The 20,969-nt window shown below is 46.1% G+C and overlaps 3 protein-coding genes and 2 non-coding genes across 5 annotated transcripts; 3 read left to right on the forward strand and 2 right to left on the reverse strand.

Moving 5' to 3' along the window:
- The first annotated feature begins 1,113 nt into the window (after window positions 1–1,113).
- On the forward strand, window positions 1,114–8,224 carry LOC123157473 (pantothenate kinase 1). Its single transcript, XM_044575770.1, has 17 exons — window positions 1,114–1,458; window positions 1,552–1,683; window positions 2,153–2,193; window positions 3,338–3,454; window positions 3,647–3,766; window positions 3,853–3,947; window positions 4,023–4,116; window positions 4,725–4,856; window positions 5,508–5,620; window positions 5,825–5,945; window positions 6,287–6,403; window positions 6,481–6,575; window positions 6,667–6,760; window positions 6,978–7,103; window positions 7,179–7,291; window positions 7,433–7,622; window positions 7,746–8,224. The coding sequence occupies exons 1-17, from the start codon at window positions 1,338–1,340 to the stop codon at window positions 7,887–7,889; spliced, it is 1,965 nt and encodes a 654-aa protein (XP_044431705.1). The 5' UTR covers window positions 1,114–1,337; the 3' UTR covers window positions 7,890–8,224.
- A 1,358-nt stretch (window positions 8,225–9,582) lies between these two features.
- LOC100682400 (alpha-amylase/trypsin inhibitor CM2-like) lies at window positions 9,583–10,225 on the reverse strand. The gene has a single exon (XM_044579950.1). The coding sequence runs from the start codon at window positions 10,139–10,141 to the stop codon at window positions 9,704–9,706; it is 438 nt and encodes a 145-aa protein (XP_044435885.1). The 5' UTR covers window positions 10,142–10,225; the 3' UTR covers window positions 9,583–9,703.
- Window positions 10,226–12,711: 2,486 nt separating this feature from the next.
- TRNAS-GCU (transfer RNA serine (anticodon GCU)) lies at window positions 12,712–12,793 on the reverse strand. Its single transcript has one exon. It is a non-coding gene; the product is annotated as a tRNA-Ser (tRNA).
- Window positions 12,794–15,531: 2,738 nt separating this feature from the next.
- Window positions 15,532–16,117, forward strand: LOC123160947 (uncharacterized). The gene has a single exon (XM_044578800.1). It carries the CDS (start codon window positions 15,629–15,631, stop codon window positions 15,917–15,919), a length of 291 nt encoding a protein of 96 aa, XP_044434735.1. The 5' UTR covers window positions 15,532–15,628; the 3' UTR covers window positions 15,920–16,117.
- A 101-nt stretch (window positions 16,118–16,218) lies between these two features.
- Window positions 16,219–16,300, forward strand: TRNAS-GCU (transfer RNA serine (anticodon GCU)). The gene has a single exon. It is a non-coding gene; the product is annotated as a tRNA-Ser (tRNA).
- The last annotated feature ends 4,669 nt before the right edge of the window (window positions 16,301–20,969 follow it).

Genomic DNA, 20,969 nt, shown 5'->3' on the forward strand with positions numbered 1-20,969 from the left:
CCTACTCCAAGTCACCTGATACGACATCAGCAAAACTGGCTTCCAGAAGCCAGTACGCTTCAAACCTCTTCTTTCTCTGAGTACCATTTAGTTCTGTAGCATAGTGATCGGTGTCTGGCGGTAATGGTCGATGATCCGACCCATTGAACCCCATGTTCATAATGGCTGTTGTCGGGAACAATTGTCACCAACTTTCTGTAGCTACCCTGCGATCAAGGCGTTCGCGTATAGCTCCACATGTCTATGTAAACTTGTCCCCAACGTAGCTGACATCCTTCAGCTCACAATCATCTAACACATCATGAAACGCTTGCACGTACGGTTGTGGGTGAGGGTCCCCACACACCACTCACGAGAATGGAGGATTTCAATGAAGTCCCCAATAAACAATTAAGGCAGTCCATGTGGCACTTTCAGCTCTCATACGTTTTCATGCTTGTACTTTTTTTTGGGCAGCCGAACTCTCTATACATACCCACAAAACGGCATACCTTATCAACATCTTACGTGATCAATTCACCGCACATTCCCACAAAACGCCATAACTTACCAACATCTTCCATGATCCCTATGTCAATACGTCGCGTGTATACCTACAAAATGCCATACCTTATCAACATCTTCCGTGATCCATTCTCCATACACTCCCACAAAACGCCATACCTTACAACATCTTCCGTGACCCGTCTTCCGTACATACCCACAAAACGCCGTACCATATCAACATTTTACGTGATCCGTGCATCAATAAGGCGGGACTAATCCATAATGGCGAAGGCCTGCTTACATGGTGCATGTTTACACATGGCCCGCGTCTCAATGTATGACATGCAACCAATATTGCATAGTCATTAAGAAAATCTTGTACACACAAATGTACATGCACAAAAAAAATCAGTTTCTTTTTTGAGAAGTAAAAATCAGTTTTTTTTTCGCATTTGAAATGCCTCCATGGAGCCCAAGATCCATTATGATTTTTTCAATTCCCACTTGAACGCAAGTTGACATTCCTTTGGGCAGGAGACTCGGCTGTCTTGCCTGGCATCCAAATCCAATCCAAATCCCAATCCGACCTGTTTATTACGACCCTCCTTCTATTCCTCTTCGCCTCTGACTCTGGCTGGGATCTCTCATCATCCACCAACCATCTACCCTGCCCTACTGCTCACCCACCAGCGCCCAGCTGCGATCGCACCAGCTAGCCGCCTACTACTACTCCCACTTCCCCGCAAAGTCCAAGCGCGGCAGTCAAACGCGACGAGGAGGCGCGGCACGGCAGCCAAATGCGCGCGTGATCCCCGAGGGGCCGGCGATCCGTGCTGACGGCGTGGGCGGCAATGGGCCGCCGGATCGACCTCTCCGGCGCGGAGATCCGCGCCGACCCCGGCGACGGCAGCCCGCCCATCTTCCTCCCCCGCCAGCCCGCCGCCTCCCCGCTCCTCGCCCTCGACATCGGAGGTCGTACAGTAATTCATAATTTTTATAAGCTCCCCACCGCTTCTCTCCTTCTGAATTTCGTCCTCGTGGTCGTTACTGCTGCTGCCGTCGCAGGGACCCTGATAAAGCTGGTGTACACGGCGAGCTGCGGCGCCGAGGCGGAGCTGCGGTTCGCCAAGTTCGAGAGGCGGAGGCTGGACGACTGCTTCGACTTCGTCCGGGCCCAAGGCCTCCTCGGCTGCAACGGTACGTCTGTGCTACCTTCGCTGTCTGCTGCGCCGAATTCGTTGGTTCTTCTCTGGCCCATTTGGCTTCCTGGCACGGTTAATCACGCAATGTGGAGACTGGAGAATTGGGTGACCCTGCTCCACTGGAAAATAAGTAGGATAGGATGGCTTGATCAGCAGCTGTTACTTGCTCGTGAGCTAGGGTGTTCTTCAGAGCATTCAGAAGTTTGTTGCTGTCGACTTGTAGTTCATGATCATCTCATTTTAGGAAGAGGGGAATCTAGAATTTAGCTGTTGACAGCAGTTAACGGCATTTGCAATCGCTCTTCTCTGCGATGCAAACACAGTGTTTTACTCTGTTTTCACTCTGTCAAGTTTCAGCTTCTGCCCAGCTAAAAAAAAGGTTTCAGCTTCTGTTGTTTGATGATTTAGTTATGTGTTGGAGTTTTATCTTTATCGTGGGTTGAAGTGTAACATTTTCATGCCAGGGACAACGACAGGGCCAAGCAAAGAAAATATGACACTGAAGGTATGCTTTGTTCTTCTTGTGTTAGCAAGTAGCAACGACCTTTTGGGCTTATGACCCACAAGATGAATACATTAATAAAAAGGGAGATCATTTACGCAGTTAGCACTTGGAAGTAATTATCTATTTATTTGCCGTAACTTGTATGGCATGCTTTACCTCTTCTCTTACCCAAAATGTAAATTTTCAAATGACACATTCATTCTGCACCAGTGTCTTGGACAGTTACATGCGATTTGGTTCGCTATCAACATCCCTGAAACTCTATAAGAGTATTTATTAGTGCTCCTGTCAACATCCACCAAAATCATTCTTACCAGTTACAATTTATTGTTAAAAATAATTCTTGAAATTAATTTTCTTGGACCCACGCTATCGATAATAAATACTTTTATAGAGTTGCAGAATAAAGTCTTGTCATCAGGCGACAGATTGTAACTGTTTTTGGTGCATCAGGGAACACAGATATCACCTCCTGAGTTAATACTTGGCATACTTGTAGGCTTTAGCTGAGGCAAATCCCTCGTTTATTCCGCTGCCCCAAGTATCATAATTGCAAACACAAGAATGCCGAATGATGTGTATTTGTGAATTCTGATTGCTTGAGTACATACGAAAATATCTTAAATGGATAATGTGGAGCGTATTAATGTCGGTTTGCACTTTGGCAAAATCCACATCCACTAAAATCATTCTTACTATTTACAATTTATTGTTAAAAATAATTCTTGAAATTAATTTTCATGGACCCATGCTATCACTAATAAATACTCCTAAAGAGTTTCAGGAACAAAGTTTTGCCGCCAAGCGACAGAGTGTAACTGTTTTTGGCGCGTTTAGGAAACATAGATTTCGCCCCTAGAGTTGAAACTTGTGCATACTTGTAGCTGAGGCAAAACCCTCGGCAACTCGGCTGCCCCAAGTATCAATAATTGCAAACACAAGAATGACCAATGTGTGCTTGTGAATTCTGATTTCCATATTGAATATACCTTTGCTTGAGAATGTAGAACTTAATATTGTCTGTTTGTATTTCATCAAGCTTGTCATTTTATTTTGTATTGTTTGATTGTTAGCAGTATGTTTTATCTGAGGTGGATTGTAAAATAGCTTGACCAGAATCGATTGTAATGGAGATCATTTGCAGGCAACAGGTGGTGGATCATATAAATTTGGTGATGATTTTCGGCAAAAATTAGGTGTTAGTCTTGACAAGCTTGATGAAATGGACAGTGTTGTCTCTGGAGCAAACTTTTTGTTACAGGTGAGTTGTAAGCTACTCTCATCATACCACATACCTTCTCATTTGGATTCTGAACTTTAAAAATTCTTTCACATTGTAACACTGCTTAAGATATGGTTCTTTCCGGTTAATATTTTGTAAGGTATTACTGCATTCTTGATATTTAGTTCTCATTTAGATCTGGTTTTCCATTTAACTGATGCTTCCTCGCAGAATGTTCCTGGCGCAGCCTTCACACACATGAGTGGAAAGAGGAACTCGATTGATATTTCCCCAGATAACTTGTTTCCTTACCTTCTTGTGAACATTGGCTCAGGAGTTAGCATATTAAAGGTTGCACTTCTTCGTCATCATGATTCTCATATGGAAATACAGCAGAATGCAGCTCATATAACCATGTGTTATCAAGTATAATGCAGGTCACTGGAAATAGAAAATTTGAAAGGGTAACTGGGACACATATTGGTGGCGGTACTATGTTTGGGTTAGCAAAACTATTAACAGGCTGCAAGAGGTAACGTGTTTCCTTTTGCATCATAAATATCTTGGTTTACATATTTTTCCCACTAATATATTATTATTCTCTTAGTTATGATGAATTCCTGCAATTAAGCCAGAAAGGGGACAATTTTGTACTTGATCTAGTTGTGAAGGATATATGCGGGGAGCTTGCCTGCCAGAAGGTTTGCTGTCACCCTCCTTGCCCTGTTGTTGCAGTTCTATGTACTTGCCTTTTCTTTTGTGGTAGTTTTGCCAGGCCAGTAGTGCCCTAGTGTGTAGGTCAATTTGGTCAGACTTGAATATTTGCTAGGAGAATATTGATAGTTTCGAAGGGGAGCCTTGGCGCAGTGGTAAAGCTGCTGCCTTGTGACCATGAGGTCACGGGTTCAAGTCCTGGAAACAGCCTCTTGCAGAAATGTAGGGAAAGGCTGTGTACAATAGACCCAAAGTGGTCGGACCCTTCCCCAGACCCTGCGCAAGCGGGAGCTACATGCACTGGGGCTGCCCTTTTTAGAATATTGATAGTTTCATTGCTTGCTTACGATTCTGTTACGACTTGGTGGTATAAATACTTATTCTTACCTTGAAATTGAATTAACTTACTTATCAAGATTGCTTGGAAAGCAATATGGCTACTGGGAGCATTGTGTTTAGAATAATTGATGAAGCACATTGAAATCTTTATGTTGACAATATTTATATTGTATTAAAATAATTAATTCTTTCGCATATCATGAATGAGCATCGGTCCTTATAGATTACTGATTTATCCTTTCCTAATATGTTTCAGCAAGGACTGTCAACTTCGACTCTTGCTTCTAGCTTTGGAAAAGTTATTACTTCTATGAAAAAGCTAGCAGATTACAAGCCTGAAGACCTTGCATCCGCATTGTTGAGTGCCTTTACTTACAATATTGCACAAGTGAGTTTATGTTATGTGCTTCTGCGTGTTATTAAATTGTACTTATTGTCTCAGCTACTCATAGCTGTTTACATGGATGGCACTCAACCTCGCTTTATTGGAAGAAAAGAAAAGCTAAGAAGACATGCTTGTTGATCTGAAGAAGAAATGCATAGTAGTATAACGACTTTTACTGGAGAAAAGAGGCATAGGGTTTACTCATTCTATGTCACAAAGTGTTTTTTATCTTAAGACAAACTGTTTCAGTAAAAGCATTTTGATTTTGTTTAAACGGCCTTAAGCATGTTATTAATAGGAATAATAGCATTATAAGAAAGTACATGTTATGGGGTACTTTCACCGAATGTTGCTTCCGTAGTCCCTGATTCCTGCTATAGAAAGGACTGAAGAGCCGTGTGGTTTCTCAGTCTGCTTCATCTTCTCCAGCTTGGTAGCATAGGCATTTATGGGGGCATTATGCTTCGATTGATCTCTCCTTTTTTTTTCTTTGCTTAGTAGTTGTAAAAGACATTATGGTTTCTGATAAATGAAACCAGAGGGGGAGCCCCTTATAAAAAAAAGGGTACTTTCACGGTTTCCCCTATTGGTGCTGGTCTATTGTTGTCTATTGAAATATGGGTTCATATCACACTCTTGGTATGTGTCCTGCAGATTTCTTTTCTTGTTGCATCACTCTTGGGCCTCAGAAGGGTCTTTTTTGGTGGATCATACATACGTGGACACAAGAGCACAATGGATAATATTTCTTATGCACTAGACTTCTGGTGAGCATTTTATATTTTCCAAATGTATTCCTCTTGGTGAGCATCTGTTCATATAAAAAAATATAGACTGCTTGTATTTAGTAGTATAAGTTTGCTGTCCTTAAGAGGATTCTAAAGAAACTCCTTTTTGTTTCTCACTGAATGTTTCTACTCTTATTTTATCAACCTTGGAAAGAATCTTAACATTTGAGGTATGTCATTCAGGTCAGAGAGTCAAATGCAAGCTTCATTCTTGCAACATGAAGGGTATTTAGGTGCTCTTGGTGCCTTGATGAGTTACGGGGATCCCAGAGATGAAAACTTGAACCTCGAGGAATCTCAAGAGGTCAGCTCCTATGATGATATCCTTTATATGTTTATCATTTTCTTGCACACTACAAGAAACACGACAAGTTTGAGTATCGTCTTTTATTTAAGTAAAATGCTTGTGCATAATGTGCACCAGTAGGAAAAAATTTCACCCATTTTCAAGTAAATCAGAAGTGAAGGACTGATCTACCATTCCATTTGTATGGTTGTGGCTTGGACGCCACAACAATAACACATAAGAGTTTTTTATGCATATAAGTCGTGTGAATAGGCACGATGCAGAAATAAATAAATGTTATTGTGGTTAGGGTGATTTATCTTTCCAAGCTTAATTGTGGGTTTCCCCCACTGCTGTAGGAGAACAGTCATGAGGCAGCAGGTCCTACTGATGTGACATCAGCAGACGAACATAACGATAGCAACATATTTCCTTATCTCCTTGTTAATATTGGATCTGGTGTCAGCATGATAGAGGTTAGCCAGTACACTGCTTTCATTCTTTTTATTATTTGTGTACTAGCACTTTTATCAGCAAAAAACAATCTTGTCAGGTAATTGGTAAGGGGAAGTTTGAGCGAATTATCGGATCACATCTGGGTGGTGGTACTATCCTTGGTCTTGCAAGGCTTTTAACTGGCTGTTCAAGGTACTATCGATCTAGCTTGTGTGCTTATAAGATGTAGGAATGTTCCTTGATACATGATTAAACAATCTCTAAATTTCCTTGTGGCTTGTAGTTATGAGGAATTCTTGGATTTGAGCCGGAGGGGTGATAATTTGGCTGTAGATTTGACTGTTGGAGACATTTATGGGGAGCGTGGTTATCCAAAGGTATTTGATCTATACTCTGGAAGAATATATTTTTCTGTGAGATTTCTGCTATAATAATAATATTAACATTTATTGCAGAATTGAACAGCAGTCTCACCAGCTGTTGTACAGATTTGAAGATTAGTTTTAGGGCTTTGACATGCTTATCATGGAAATTGTGAATCTATGACACACAAGGCGATCAGTATGCCCATTAATTTTTCTCTCTTTACGCCAGATTGGTCTTCCAGCTTCCACTACTGCAGCAAGCTTTGGAAAAGTGAACTCGGGCAAACTTTCAGAGTACAAAGCAGAAGATCTCGCAGCAGCTCTACTCAACTCTTTCACATACAACATTGGACAGGTATTTTCTCCGGATATTGGAATTACCAGGCACCATCATGAAGTATCCTCTGACGTGTTCTTATTTCTTATCTAGATAGCCTACTTTGTGGCTAATCTATCAGGCCTAAAGAGAATCTTCTTTCGAGGTGCTTATGTCTGTGGTCATGAGAAGACTATGGACAAGATTTCTCGTTCCCTCAAGTACTGGTAAGGAATTTTCTACGTGGATACCATGCAAAATATCTTTGCAATTGTACAGAAAATTCTGCTATCCAGGAACAGGAGAAGAATTGTTGCACTATGACCAGGCAATTGATAATTGCTTCTCTCCTTTTGTTTTGCTCCCAGGTCCAAAGGTGAAGTTCAAACGACATTTCTGTGTCACGAAGGGTTCTTGGGAACCTTAGGTGCATTCTGGAGTTATGAGAACATGGGCATTGATGGCTTGGCATCACATGAAGTCATTAGGGAAGTCTTGCTTGGTGCTCCGTACACCGGACAGTTCCCATCTTCACCATTGACTCCAGAGCAGGAAAATGTAGGTGACACGGAGTAGCGATCTAATCAGAATACCAACATTCTCTTGAGCAGTCCATTGTCAACCTCAGACACTTTCTCCTTCTCATTGGCATTTCACCTTGTATATATGTACTTCTTTTAGGGGGGAAATGTAAACGCTGAAGTTGAGGTGGAGAGGCTGCGGCGTGACAACGCGGTTCTGAAGTCCGAGCTTGAACGGTTACAAAGGGAGAATGCAGAGCTGAAAGCCAAGTTAGTGAAATCCGATGAAGCGGCTACTTTGTAATAAATCAATAAAAGGCTGAAGCATGTCTTGCTGGTAAAAAGAAATAACAAGATGGTGAGATGTGGGGGTGCAAACAGCCTCAACTTGTTGTAACCTGTAATAGTCTTGGTGATGGTTCAAAGGTTATCTACAGAAATAGAATTCCCATAGATAGTTACTCCAAATTAGGATTGCTCATATAGTGAGCTCATGTTGTATTTTTATTTTTATTTTTATACAGTGTGTTTGTATCTATTTCAGTTGTGTAGGCTTTATTGTTGTCTTGTAAATATGGAAGCAGTACTCTAAAACTCTAAAGTAATCAATAAAATCAGTTCTCATAATTTATTGATAAATGTGTGTTGCACTTAAGAATTGGATTTCCCTGTTCCTCTTCCTGAATCAAGATTTTCTTTAATAAAAAGATAAGAGTTTTGGTGAAATGCTGGCGTGATACTAGTCGAGCATTATTTGTTTTTCTTTAACTCTACCCATGGTCACTAGGACCCAGGGCATTTTTTTTAAAGCGAGACAACATGTGGAGACTGCACCTCGAACGTGGGAGAGATATCCTTCCCCTGATTGTCCAAAATGGAAGGATTCCTGCGGGGTAAATGAAGGAAATATTTAGCAGGGTGACCAACCCAGATTGAACATATTATGATAAGAAATAATGCATTATTACAACCATAATAAATTATGCTAAACAGAATATCATGCATTGTCGAAGATTGATTCACTGCTGACTTTATGAAGTACCACGAAGTCGTAAACAATGACAAATAAAGGGGTGGTGTTCGAAAGGATCTCGTGTTGGAGACAATAGATACATCGTGGTTTTACCTAGGTTTAGGGTCCTATGGGTAATATCCCTACGTGAATTGGCATTTTACAAAGTATGGATTGGGTCCATAGAAAGTTAGGTCACATCAGCATAGCCTCATAGAAGGTGATGATCTTAGGCAATTCCTGGCGAGGTCTTTACACATGTTGACCCCTACTGGTAACATGAGAACTATCTTCAAGGCGACTCATGAGGAAAAGATCACCCGGACATAGCATGTCCATCCTTGTCCCCCGAGTGTCCACTCTCGCACGACTAGTGCGGGTCACGGGGTGTGCGTAGGTGTCTCTAGACACTCTTTGGTTGTCTCTCCCGTAGGGTGTACCCCGTACATTATTACTCATTGACACATATGTGTCTAACATCTTTAATCATCTTCAATTTGTGAACGAATAAGTGTTATGCTATATCCAAAATTCCTATCTTAATTATCATACATGCGTGGCAATAATTATATGTGATTTGTTTGATCACAAAGGTATGCCAGGGTCACCATGGATCTCTAGAGACAATGATTTACCCAGGCCCGAGCCCTTTTGGGATGGGTATAGCCCTATTCGTGCTTTGATTGGATTATATCTCGAGATAGATCAATACAATTGTGGTTACAATGTGGAAACCTAGCGAGTTGATACACAACTGGACGACTACGATGGACGAAATAGGCGAGGTGCTATGGATCACTAGGGCTTTTGTCCCTCTTGAAAATTATGGTTGTGTTGAACCTGGTGGCGCTTCGTCCTCTTGCATGGGTTTGCTATCCTATATATACCGACGACATATTATGGATCGAAGAACGCTTCTGAGGGTCACAAGCAATGAATAAGATACTCACAAGGCTATTAAACCTCGAGACATATGAACAAAAGATTGAGTTGAAATTTAAGAATCACAAAATGATTCCCTTTATTCTTGTTCATATATATATGCATGCCACACATCCATGGATGGAACATGCTTATTCATTCATGAGAGACGGATCTATCCATCTTTATATGTCCAAACCGAGGCAGTATGGGGTGTTGTGAACGGTCATCACGTTGCAGTGCCCCGGCGTAACGAGCACCTTGGCGAAGTCCCTCTGGGGCTCCCTGGGGCATCCGGGAAGGTCCTTGAGCACGCCGGAATTGGGATCAGACGTCCGCCCTATGAAGTAGCGCACCGCCTCGCACCGGCAATGCTGCGAGGCGTCGTAAAGCTCCTTGCAGCACCGATCCCTCGGGGTGTTCCCCGGCTCGGTGGATACCGGCGACCCGACGATGCCGACGCCACAAGTTTGCTGTGCGACATACTCCCGGCAGCCTTCAAGCGGGTTGCTCGGAAGACCCATCCCCGGGTAGCAATACGGGCCTGTGGCTGCGGCGGCGGCGAAGACGGAGACCAGGACGGCGGCCAAGAGGAGGTGGGTGATGCTAGACTTGGACGCCATATTATTCTTTCTAGCTTGGTCCGGTTTGTTGGTGTAGTTTCTTGAGGTTGTGCACTGTGCTGGTGGCTGTAAGCAATACCGGACACACTTGCCTGCATATATACCAGAGAGAAATGTAAGAGAGGAGGAGCTGCCAGCTATTAACTAAATCTGTTGTGCTATATGACGAATATGGTGAGCTAGAGTGCACTTAATTAGTTTGTTGGAGCAGAATTTGGAGGGAAATGTAACTGGCTTTGTGTGGAAGCATTGAGATATTCGTAGCTGATCGAGCCTAGCTTTTCTTGTCATGGTTGATGTGGCATCCTTTTTTCTTTCGAACCATGTGGCATCCTTTTCTTCTCTTGTCAAGTTGTCATCGGTGCTTAAAGCGAAACTTTTAGCTAGTTTATACGTGCAAACCTTGTTAAAACTAACAACAGAGTTTGTTTTTGCGCCATGTGAGATCATGTGATAATCAACTATGCGTGTGAGTAACTTCGCAAAGCATTGATTTTCAAATTTATTCGCAAGTCAAGTGTATGCATACAGATAGGCTACAACTCAACCCCCCCCCCCCCCCCCCCCTTTTTTTTTTTTGAGGGAACCATTTTTTTTAGCGATAGAGGGAACCATTTTGTGAAACAATGGCTCCATGTACCCGTTTTGGTCTGAGCCCAATAATACGACAAAGGCCTAGCCCATTTCGTTTGATGTTCGATGTTATTTCCCCAAAAGCAGAGTCAGTGCCATCATCAATCACGTCACTGTGCCTAATATATTGAACCTTGCCATCTTGTACTCCATAACATTTTTCTTCCAGATAGTTTGAAAAGTTTTTGTAATGAAAAATTCACAATGTGAACTATAGAGCCGCTAACTTATGTACTGGTCACTCACATTGACAGAATTGATAGACATGCATGGTCCATGACACAAGATCCCATGAGGATTTATATATAATAACTACTCCCTCCATTCACAAATATAAGATGTTTTTGAATATTCCAATATGGACTATATACAGATTGAAATGAGTAAACAAACACACTAAAACGTGTCTAGATACATTCAATTTTACAAAAAGTTAGCACATCTTATATTTGTGAATGGAGGGAGTAGTAAATATGCATGTGCAACACACATGTAGCTATATATTTTTTTTCTCTCACTCATCTTAGCTATGAGGCAACATTTAAACAAAAAATCAGTAAAAATAAGTCTAGGAGCAACTTTTGTAGAATGCCGGAAAAACTGAGCCTAGGCTTCAAAGGGGCTCTTTAAAAATATTTATCAACTCCAAATCTAACGTGTAAAGCCTTCATATACCCCCTACCTTTTCATATTTCTCTTCAATTTGTGTATATATACGACTTCCTCTTCATATTTCTCTTTAATTTGTATATATGTGACCCCCTCTTCGTATTTCTTTTTAATTTGTATATATATGACCTCCTCTTCATATTTCTCTTTAATTTGTTATGTAAGACTCCCTCTTCATATTTATCTGTAATTTGTGTGTATATGACTCCATTGCTCCAATTTCACATGAATATGCGGCAACTTATATATTTCGATGTCACACAATGTAACAACATTTGAAATGCACAATTTTCAGACTTCCAACTTCAAATTCGAATATAGCATAGATAAGGTCTAGATGCGACACACTACATATGCCTAGACATAGATAGATTCCTATGCGACACAAATATAGATAGGTTATGATAACTACACATATATATAGGAATGCAATGGGACGACATATGATGGCTCATGGTTGTCGCCATCGTGGGAGGAGGAGAAGGAAGATATCTCTGATGGCGGTGACGGTTGCCTTGCGGCCTTTCTGTACCTCTCCCACCCGGCTCAATGACGGGAGCCGCCATCGCGGCCTTGAGCATGCACACTTGTTCGGTCGCGGTTGTAGTTGTGGCATGGGTCTCAACGATCTTGAATTTTGCAAGTGAGCATAATGCAACAAAATTAAGAAGCAGGGTGTTTTGGTGGCCGGGCTCCATGGAGCCCTTTTGTTTTTGAAAAATAATAATCAAAATTCAAACTTTCTGATTTCAAAAAAAAAATCTGAAACAAATATGCAACTATACAAGGATGAAATGTATATTCATGTAAAAATTCAGGATGAAAATACCTTGAAATGTGATATGCACAAAAAAGACAAATTTGTGGAGTTTGAGGTGAATAGTACTATCATGTGTTGAAAGGCCCTATTTTTTTTTTTTTGCACAACCCTCATTTCAACGTAGTTTGTCCTAAAATTTTAGACACATGTACACTATACCTCTGTGTATATCTGTATTTTTTCAGAACTTTTTAGAGTATAAAAATATAAATTTTGATGAATTTTGAATTTTGCAAAAGGAGGCCTCCATGGAGCTCGGCCTCCAAAAGCAATTTTGGCAAAATTTCTTCTTCCGTTACATTAAAAAATGTGGCAGCATCCACCATATGCAACAGTTTTTCTTTTCTTTCTGGGATAATAGATAGATCCATGTCGATGCATATTGTGCTATAGAAATAGGTCTGGTATACCTACTCTCCAAAATTTAGCAAAATAAAAAAAAAATTATCGACGCCTGAGAGATTCGAACTCTCGCGGGCAGAGCCCATGTACTTAGCAGGCACACGCCTTAACCACTCGGCCAAAGCGTCGTTGTTGGAAAGATTCTCACATTAAGCATGTCATTTGACTTCTTTAACCGTCAATTGATCTTCGACAATTTTTACAATTCATTTTGCCTCCACATGCCTCACCCGTGTACACGTCGCGCTGAGGAAGCAAAGCAATGGCTTTCCTTGGACGATTGACAAAAACTAACCACGAGCAGCTAGCATCGCCTGACTCCCGGTGACTCGCCACTCGCTAGAGCAAATCGCAGACGCTACAGCTAGCTGCCTTGTGGCAGCAAGCAATGGACTTGCGAGCCAAGCAAGCGCGCATGGGGCTGTATGCCATGCACCGCCGATGAGCATGCAATTGCTTGGCTTGCAAGAACCGGCCACCCGCCACCACCACCATCGCGTTCGGGCGGAAAACATGGCCGCCACGTGAACCCGCGTTATCCTGTCGCTGCCGCCCTGTTAATTCCAGCCATTAGCTAGGGCCCGTCAAGCAAGAAAGCGCCCGAAAATGGTCGATTGATTTGCCTTTTTTCATTTCGAGTCGATCTAGGTTAGGGCATCTCCAGCCGTTGGCCCCCCAGGGGGCGTCAAAAAGCGCCGCCTGGGGGTGAGCCGGCGCAAAAAATGGCCCTGGGGCGAGTCGGCCCCCAGCCGTCGGCCCCAGGGCCGTCCCTAGGCGCGTATTAAAAAAAAGATGAGACGTTCAACGAAGTTATGATAAAAACTAGTTAAATTTCGGTCAAACATGGTAAATTTCGTCTAAACATGGCAAATTTCGGCGAAATTCGCCATTTTCATGACATTAACCTAATCTAAAAAAGAAAGGCCCTGAAGTCATCGCCGCCATCGTCGTCGTCGTCGGCCTTCTCCTCCTTGACGCGGGCGCCCCTGCTGAACCCGGCGTCGCCATGGCGGACTGGCGGCGGCGCGTCATCGTCGTCGTCGTCGTCGTCGCTGTCGCGTAGGACGACGACCCCGTCTTCATCGCGGTCGCGTCGGCGCTCTTCGAAGCGGCGCAGGGCGGCACGCTGGCGCTCCTTCACCTTCTCCCGGCGCGCCTTCTCCATCGCAAGGAGTCCTGGCGCGCCCATTCTAGGGCCGCGTCGTCGTCGTCGAACTCCGCCTTCACCGGCGCAAGCCCCGGCTCCGTCTTCACCGGCGCCAGCCCCGGCTCCGTCTTTGGCTTGACGAAGCGCGGAGGAGCCGACGAGGACGAGGCGCGCCGGCCGCCCTCGTTGATGACGATGCCGGTGCTGCGAGTGCGCCGGCCGAGCGGCGACTCCGCCGGGGGCTCGGCCTTGACGCCGAGCAGGGCCGGAGTGCCGGAGGAGTGCAACGAGGACCGGGAGGAAGAAGAGGAGGAGGAGGAGCCGAACCTCCTTGGCGCCCATGGCCCGACGCGTCGGTGCTGCGCCGGGGGGTACGCCAACGGCGGGTCGTTGCCGCCCTCGAGGTACGTGAGCACGCCCTCGAGTGTGTGGCCGGGGACGCCCCACCAGAGGTGGCGCCCCTCGCTGTTCTGCCGACCGCCGACCACCAGCGCCGTTGGTGGACGCCAATCGCTGCTGCTGGCGGCGCTCGAAATACGCCGCCCAGGCCGCGTGGTTGTCAGCGGCGTACTGGGGGAGGGAGAGTTGGGCATCGGTGAGGGACGCGCGCACGATCTCGACCTCCTCGGTGAAGTACTTCAGCTTCGCCACGGCGTCGGGCAACAGGGAATGGGTACTCCCCCGGCGCTGAGCCTCCACCCCGATGGCCCGGCGCGCATGTCCGGCGGCGCCGGGATGTTCGCCTGGAACAGGAGCCAGGACTCCTGTTCGCGGAGCGAACGGCGGCTGAAGCCGTTGGCCGCCGCCTCGTCTCCGGGGAAGCGTTCTGCCATGGCAACGGCGGGGCGGGGCGGGCTCGGGAGAGGTAGAGGGAGGGGCCGGAGGGCGGCGCTCGGGAGAGGCAGGGAGAGGGAGGGGTTGGACGGCGGCGAGGTGGGACTGGTCTGGGCACAGGCGAGTGGAGGCCGCTGGCTTTTATAGCCGGGCCGCGCCCGTGTGTACGCATGCGCGGGAAGGGAGGCGTCGGCGCGCCGAGCCGTGAAGTGCCGCACGTGAGGAATCAATGGCAAGGCTGCCGGTCAGCCTTGCCATTGATTCCCCGCGGGAAACCGAGGCCGTTGGGGGAACGAGGCGCCGAGTCGCTGACGCGGCTGGCCCGCGTCTTTTTCGCGCCAAAACAGCTTGCCCCGGCACCCCCCCAGCGCGCCGAGTTCGGGCTGGGTCCGCCGGCGCTGTTTTCGGCCCAAGCCGACGAAAATCGGGCTCCTGGGGACGCGACTGGGCTGTTTTTTCGGCGCTGGTGTGAAAAAAATGCCTAGGGAGGCCTTTCTGGGACGCGGCTGGAGATGCCCTTAGCCGCAAGCAAATGGATAGTGCGCCTTCGGAGCCGGTGGCCCTGCTGCTCATGGGTCATGCGTGCCACCTCAGAGACGATAGCTTCCAAAAGCGGAGTTCAGAGCGTTCGTCCAGACACAGGTCCATGTGACAGAGACACAGACACAGAGTACACGATGATGAGCGAAGGCAGGGGCAGGCCATACGGTTCAGTCGTTCAGTCGTTCAGATGTGGGAAGAAAGCGTGGAGGCTTGCACCACCTCCTTCGCGCGCTTGCGTGCAAGGCTCACGCCGCCCGAAAAGCAACTTGACGCAAGCCGCATGCCGGCCACCTCTATATATAAACAACGACCAATCACACACAGGACACAGAAGCACACGCTCTCTTCGACTGTAAGCTACACATTTCGATCGCGTCGGATCGTAGTCTCGTCGACTGTCATCGTCGGCGGCCAGTTGAGCTGGTTTAGTTGTTGGGGAATGGGCAACGTGGTGGAGGCGGCGGCCGCGATCTCGCCGGAGCTCGGGGACGCGCTGGCCAAGGTGGCCGTGTTCGCGCTCGTGCAGGGGCTGGTCTACCTCATCCTGCGCAAGTCCTCGGACGTCTTCTCCACGGCCAGCGCGGCGAGGTCGCTCAGCTTCCGGCCGATGCGGAGCATGAGCGTCCGCCGCGTGCTGGCGGCATTCTCCGACGTCCCCGTCGGCGTTCCCGACGATGCCGTCTCCTCCGTGGCGCCGCAGGCCGGTGATGCCGACCGGCGGGCAGACTAGTTGAAGTGCTTTGTGTTGAGCTAATGTACGAGTCAATGGTGCGTGCTTTCTTAGGTTCGTAGTTATCGTTGGTAGTGGTTGTTCTTAAGAAAGGATTGTATGATGAGCATAAAAAAGCTTGTGTGTGTACAGTAGATTGAAGTGCAATGGATGATTCGATTTTATCTCAAACGAAATCTGCTGCTGTTTCTGGCTGCTTATCGGGGTGGACAGCTGTTGCTTTGTGTTCAGCATGGTTTCAATATTACGTGAATTTTTGTAGAAAGACAATTAGCTTATGTGAGAATCTTGTCAACAACGACGCTTTGGCCGAGTGGTTAAGGCGTGTGCCTGCTAAGTACATGGGCTCTGCCCGCGAGAGTTCGAATCTCTCAGGCGTCGATAATTTTTTCTCCTATTTTGCTAAATTTTAAAAAGTTGCAACATAAACCGGTATATATGTGCATGTTTTTTTTTGGCATTTACACAACTTAAAGATACTCCCTCCATTTTTATATACAAGGTCACTATGAAATATACATTTTGCATCTATACAAGGCCACCAACAATAATCGAGGCAAAATTAATGATATTTTTTTGTAGTAGCAACCTGTTTAATAATTGCATGCATGCATTCATAATGACAGTCAGCTACTTCCTCCATTCAGTTTTCTTGCATGCATGTGGGGTATTAATGATCCCAGTAAATAAAAAGAAAAGCTGACTTGCAAAGCAGTCATTAAATTTTACATTGATATCTGTAATTTGAATTTGTGGCCTTGTTTATAAAAATGAAGGAAGTACAATTTTTTGCTAATTTTTGGAAAGTGGGTACGCCAGACCTATTCTATATTGCCGCACAATATGCATAGAGATGGATCTATTATCCGGCAAAGAAAAGAAAATCTGTTGGCATATGGGCATGACCGCTACGACATTTATACAAAAAGATTCTCACATAATATTGGCTCTCCCTTACCAAAATTGCTTCACTATATGGCCCGAAATGCAGCCTCCCTTTTTTTGGGCAAAGGGACAGCCAATATAATGGGGCCCGCCTCAATCCTTAGTAGGCTGAGCAATGCTACACTTACATGCAACTTTTTACAGACTTAGTCTTACGAAGAGTGATGACATTATCAGATGGGAAATCGTTGTATCCGGTGCGCCGGCCCAACGATTGCGCCGGACGACGCGTGCAGCATACGGTCGTGGGTGTGCCATGTCTTCCCCCACGCGTACCATTCACAGCGTCTTCCTTATCCCATCACTTAGTCAACACAACATTTTCTGCCCCCAAATCAGATCAGAGCACACCCCTTGCTGCTCCTGCAGCGAGCAGGCAGCATTCACCTGCCCGCGCTGCTCTGACGAGCGGCGGCCATCCACCCGGCCCCTCGTTGCTCCGGCGAGCGGTCGCCCATCCATCTGCGAGGCCGTGCGGCACCCCAGCTTGCTATTCCTGCAGCTTGAAGGTGTTTTAACCGCGACGCTGGGGTGCTTCAACCGGCGGCGACCATGCTACAACGGTGACGAGCAGGAGTGGTAACCGGTGGTGCGCGACGGCGGTGACCGAGGATGGCCGCGAGCTGCCACCGGGTGCTACAATCGACAAGCATTTTTGTTGTAACCTGTCAACAGTGAAGCTGGAAGCAACAGCGCGATGAGCTACAACCAATATCGGCGGCGACCCGAACGTGCTACGACCAGCAAATCACGAGCTGCAACGGGCGTTTATTCTTGCTGGTACCGGTGAGTTCTTTTGCTGCCACGGGCGACGGATAGCTTTTTTTGCTGGAACCGTGTCTCTGTTTTGTTGGAATCACACCATGTTTTTGTTGGAAATATGCCCTAGAGGCAATAATAAAAGGATTATTATTATATTTCCTTGTTCATGATAATTGTCTTTTATTCATGTTATAATTGTATTATCCGGAAATCGTAATACACGTGTGAATACATAGACCAAAATACGTCCCTAGTAAGTCTCTAGTTGACTAGCTCGTTGGTCAACAGATAGTCATGGTTTCCTGACTATGGACATTAGATGTCGTTGACAACGGGATCACATCATTAGGAGAATGATGTGATGGACAAGACCCAATCCTAAGCATAGCACAAGATCGTGTAGTTCGTTTTGCTAGAGCTTTTCCAATGTCAAAGTATCTTTTCCTTAGACCATGAGATCGTGTAACTCCCGGATACCGCAGGAGTGCTTTGGGTGTACCAAACGTCACAACGTAACTGGGTGACTATAAAGGTGCACTACAGGTATCTCCGAAAGTGTCTGTTGGGTTGACACGGATCGAGACTGGGATTTGTCACTCCGTATTACGGAGAGGTATCACTGGGCCCACTCGGTAGTGCATCATCATAATGAGCTCAAAGTGACCAAGTGTCTGGTCACGGGATCATGCATTACGGTACGAGTAAAGTGACTTGCCGGTAACGAGATTGAACAAGGTATTGGGATACCGACGATCGAATCTCGGGCAAGTAACATACCGTCTGACAAAGGGAATAGTATACGGGGTTGCTTGAATCCTCGACATCGTGGTTCATCCGATGAGATCATCGAGGAGTATGTGGGAGCCAACATGGGTATCCAGATCCCGCTGTTGATTATTGACCGGAGAGCCGTCTCGGTCATGTCTACATGTCTCCCGAACCCGTAGGGTCTACACACTTAAGGTTCGGTGACGCTAGGGTTGTATGAATATGAGTATGCAGCAAACCGAATGTTGTTCGGAGTCCCGGATGAGATCCCGGACGTCACAAGGAGTTCCGGAATGGTCCGGAGGTAAAGAATTATATATAGGAAGTGCTGTTTCGGCCATCGGGAAAGTTTCGGGGTCACCCGGTATTGTACCGGGACCACCGGAAGGGTCCCGGGGGTCCATCGGGTGGGGCCACCTATCCCGGAGGGCCCTGTGGGCTGAAATGGGAGGGGAACCAGCCCCTAGTGGGCTGGTGCGCCTCCCCTTGGGCCCCCCCTACGCCTAGGGTTGGAAACCCTAGGTGGGGGGCGCACCACTTGCCTTGGGGGGGGGGGGAACTCCACCCCCCTGGCCGCCGCCCCCTTGGGAGATTGCATCTCCCAGGGCCGGCGCCCCCCTGGGGGCCTATATAAAGGAGGGCAGGGGGAGGGCAGCCGCACCCCTTGTGTCTTGGCGCCTCCCTCCCCTGCTACACCTCGTCCTCCTCCCGCAGCAGTTTGGCGAAGCCCTGCCGGAGTTCTGCTGCATCCACCACCACGCCGTTGTGCTGCTGGATCATCATCAACCTCTCATTCCCCCTTGCTGGATCAAGAAGGAGGATACGTCATCCGCTCCGTACGTGTGTTGAACGTGAAGGTGTTGTCCGTTCGGCACTTGGTCATCGGTGATTTGAATCACGGCGAGTACGACTCCATCATCACCGTTCTCTCGAACGCTTCCGCACGCGATCTACAAGTGGTATGTAGATGTAATCTCTCTCCCATGACTCGTTGCTTAGATGAACTCATAGATGGATCTTGTGAAACCGTAGGAAAATTTTTAATTTTCTGCAACGTTCCCCAACTGTGGCATCATGAGCTAGGTCTATGCGTAGTTCTCTATTGCACGAGTAGAACACAATTTTGTTGTGGGCGTAGATCTTGTCAACTCGCTTGCCGCTACTAGTCTTTTCTTGCTTCAGCGGTATTGTGGGATGAAGCGGCCCGGACCGACCTTACACGTACGCTTACGTGAGACAGGTTCCACCGACTGACATGCACTACTTGCATAAGGTGGCTAGCGGGTGTCTGTCTCTCCCACTTTAGTTGGAGCGGATTCGACGAAAAGGGTCCTTATGAAGGGTAAATAGAAGTTGACAAAATCACGTTGTGGTTATTCGTAGGTAAGAAAACGTTCTTGCTAGAACCCAATTGCAGCCACGTAAAAGATGCAACAACAATTAGAGGACGTCTAACTTGTTTTTGCAGCAATTGTCATGTGATGTGATATGGCCAGAAGTTGTGATGAATGATGAATGATATATTGTGATGTATGAGATCATGTTCTTGTAATAGGAATCACGACTTGCATGTCGATGAGTATGACAACCGGCAGGAGCCATAGGAGTTGTCTTTATTTTTGTATGACCTGCGTGTCATTGAAGAACGCCATGTAAATTACTTTACTTTATTGCTAAACGCGTTAGCCATAGAAGTAGAAGTAGTCGTTGGCGTGACAACTTCATGAAGACACAGATGATGGAGATCATGGTGTCATGCCGGTGACGAAGATGATCATGGAGCCCCGAAGATGGAGATCGAAGGAGCTATATGATATTGGCCATATCATGTCACTACTTTATATAATTGCATGTGATGTTTATTATGTTTATGCATCTTGTTTACTTAGAACGACGGTAGTAAATAAGATGATCCCTTATAATAATTTCAAGAAAGTGTTCCCCCTAACTGTGCGCCGTTGCTAAAGTTCGTCGTTTCGAAGCACCACGTGATGATCGGGTGTGATAGATCCTTACGTTCACATACAACGGGTGTAAGACAGTTTTACACATGCAGAAACACTTAGGGTTAACTTGACGAGCCTAGCATGTACAGACATGGCCTCGGAACACAAGAGACCGAAAGGTCGAACATGAGTCGTATGGAAGATACGATCAACATGGAGATGTTCACCGATGATGACTAGTCCGTCTCACGTGATGATCGGACACGGCCTAGTCGACTCGGATCGTGTAACACTTAGATGACTAGAGGGATGTCAATCTGAGTGGGAGTTCATTAAATAATTTGATTAGATGAACTTAATTATCATGAACTTAGTCTAAAGTCTTTGCAAAATATGTCTTGTAGATCAAATGGCCAACGCTCATGTCAACATGAACTTCAACGCGTTCCTAGAGAAAACCAAGCTGAAAGATGATGGCAGCAACTATTCGGACTGGGTCCGGAACCTGAGGATCATCCTCATAGCAGCCAAGAAAGATTATGTCCTAGATGCACCGCTAGGTGAAGCACCCATCCCAGAGAACCAAGACGTTATGAACACTTGGCAATCACGTGCTGATGATTACTCCC

Source organism: Triticum aestivum, chromosome 7B (assembly GCF_018294505.1).
Source record: "Triticum aestivum cultivar Chinese Spring chromosome 7B, IWGSC CS RefSeq v2.1, whole genome shotgun sequence".
Taxonomy (NCBI): domain Eukaryota; kingdom Viridiplantae; phylum Streptophyta; class Magnoliopsida; order Poales; family Poaceae; genus Triticum; species Triticum aestivum.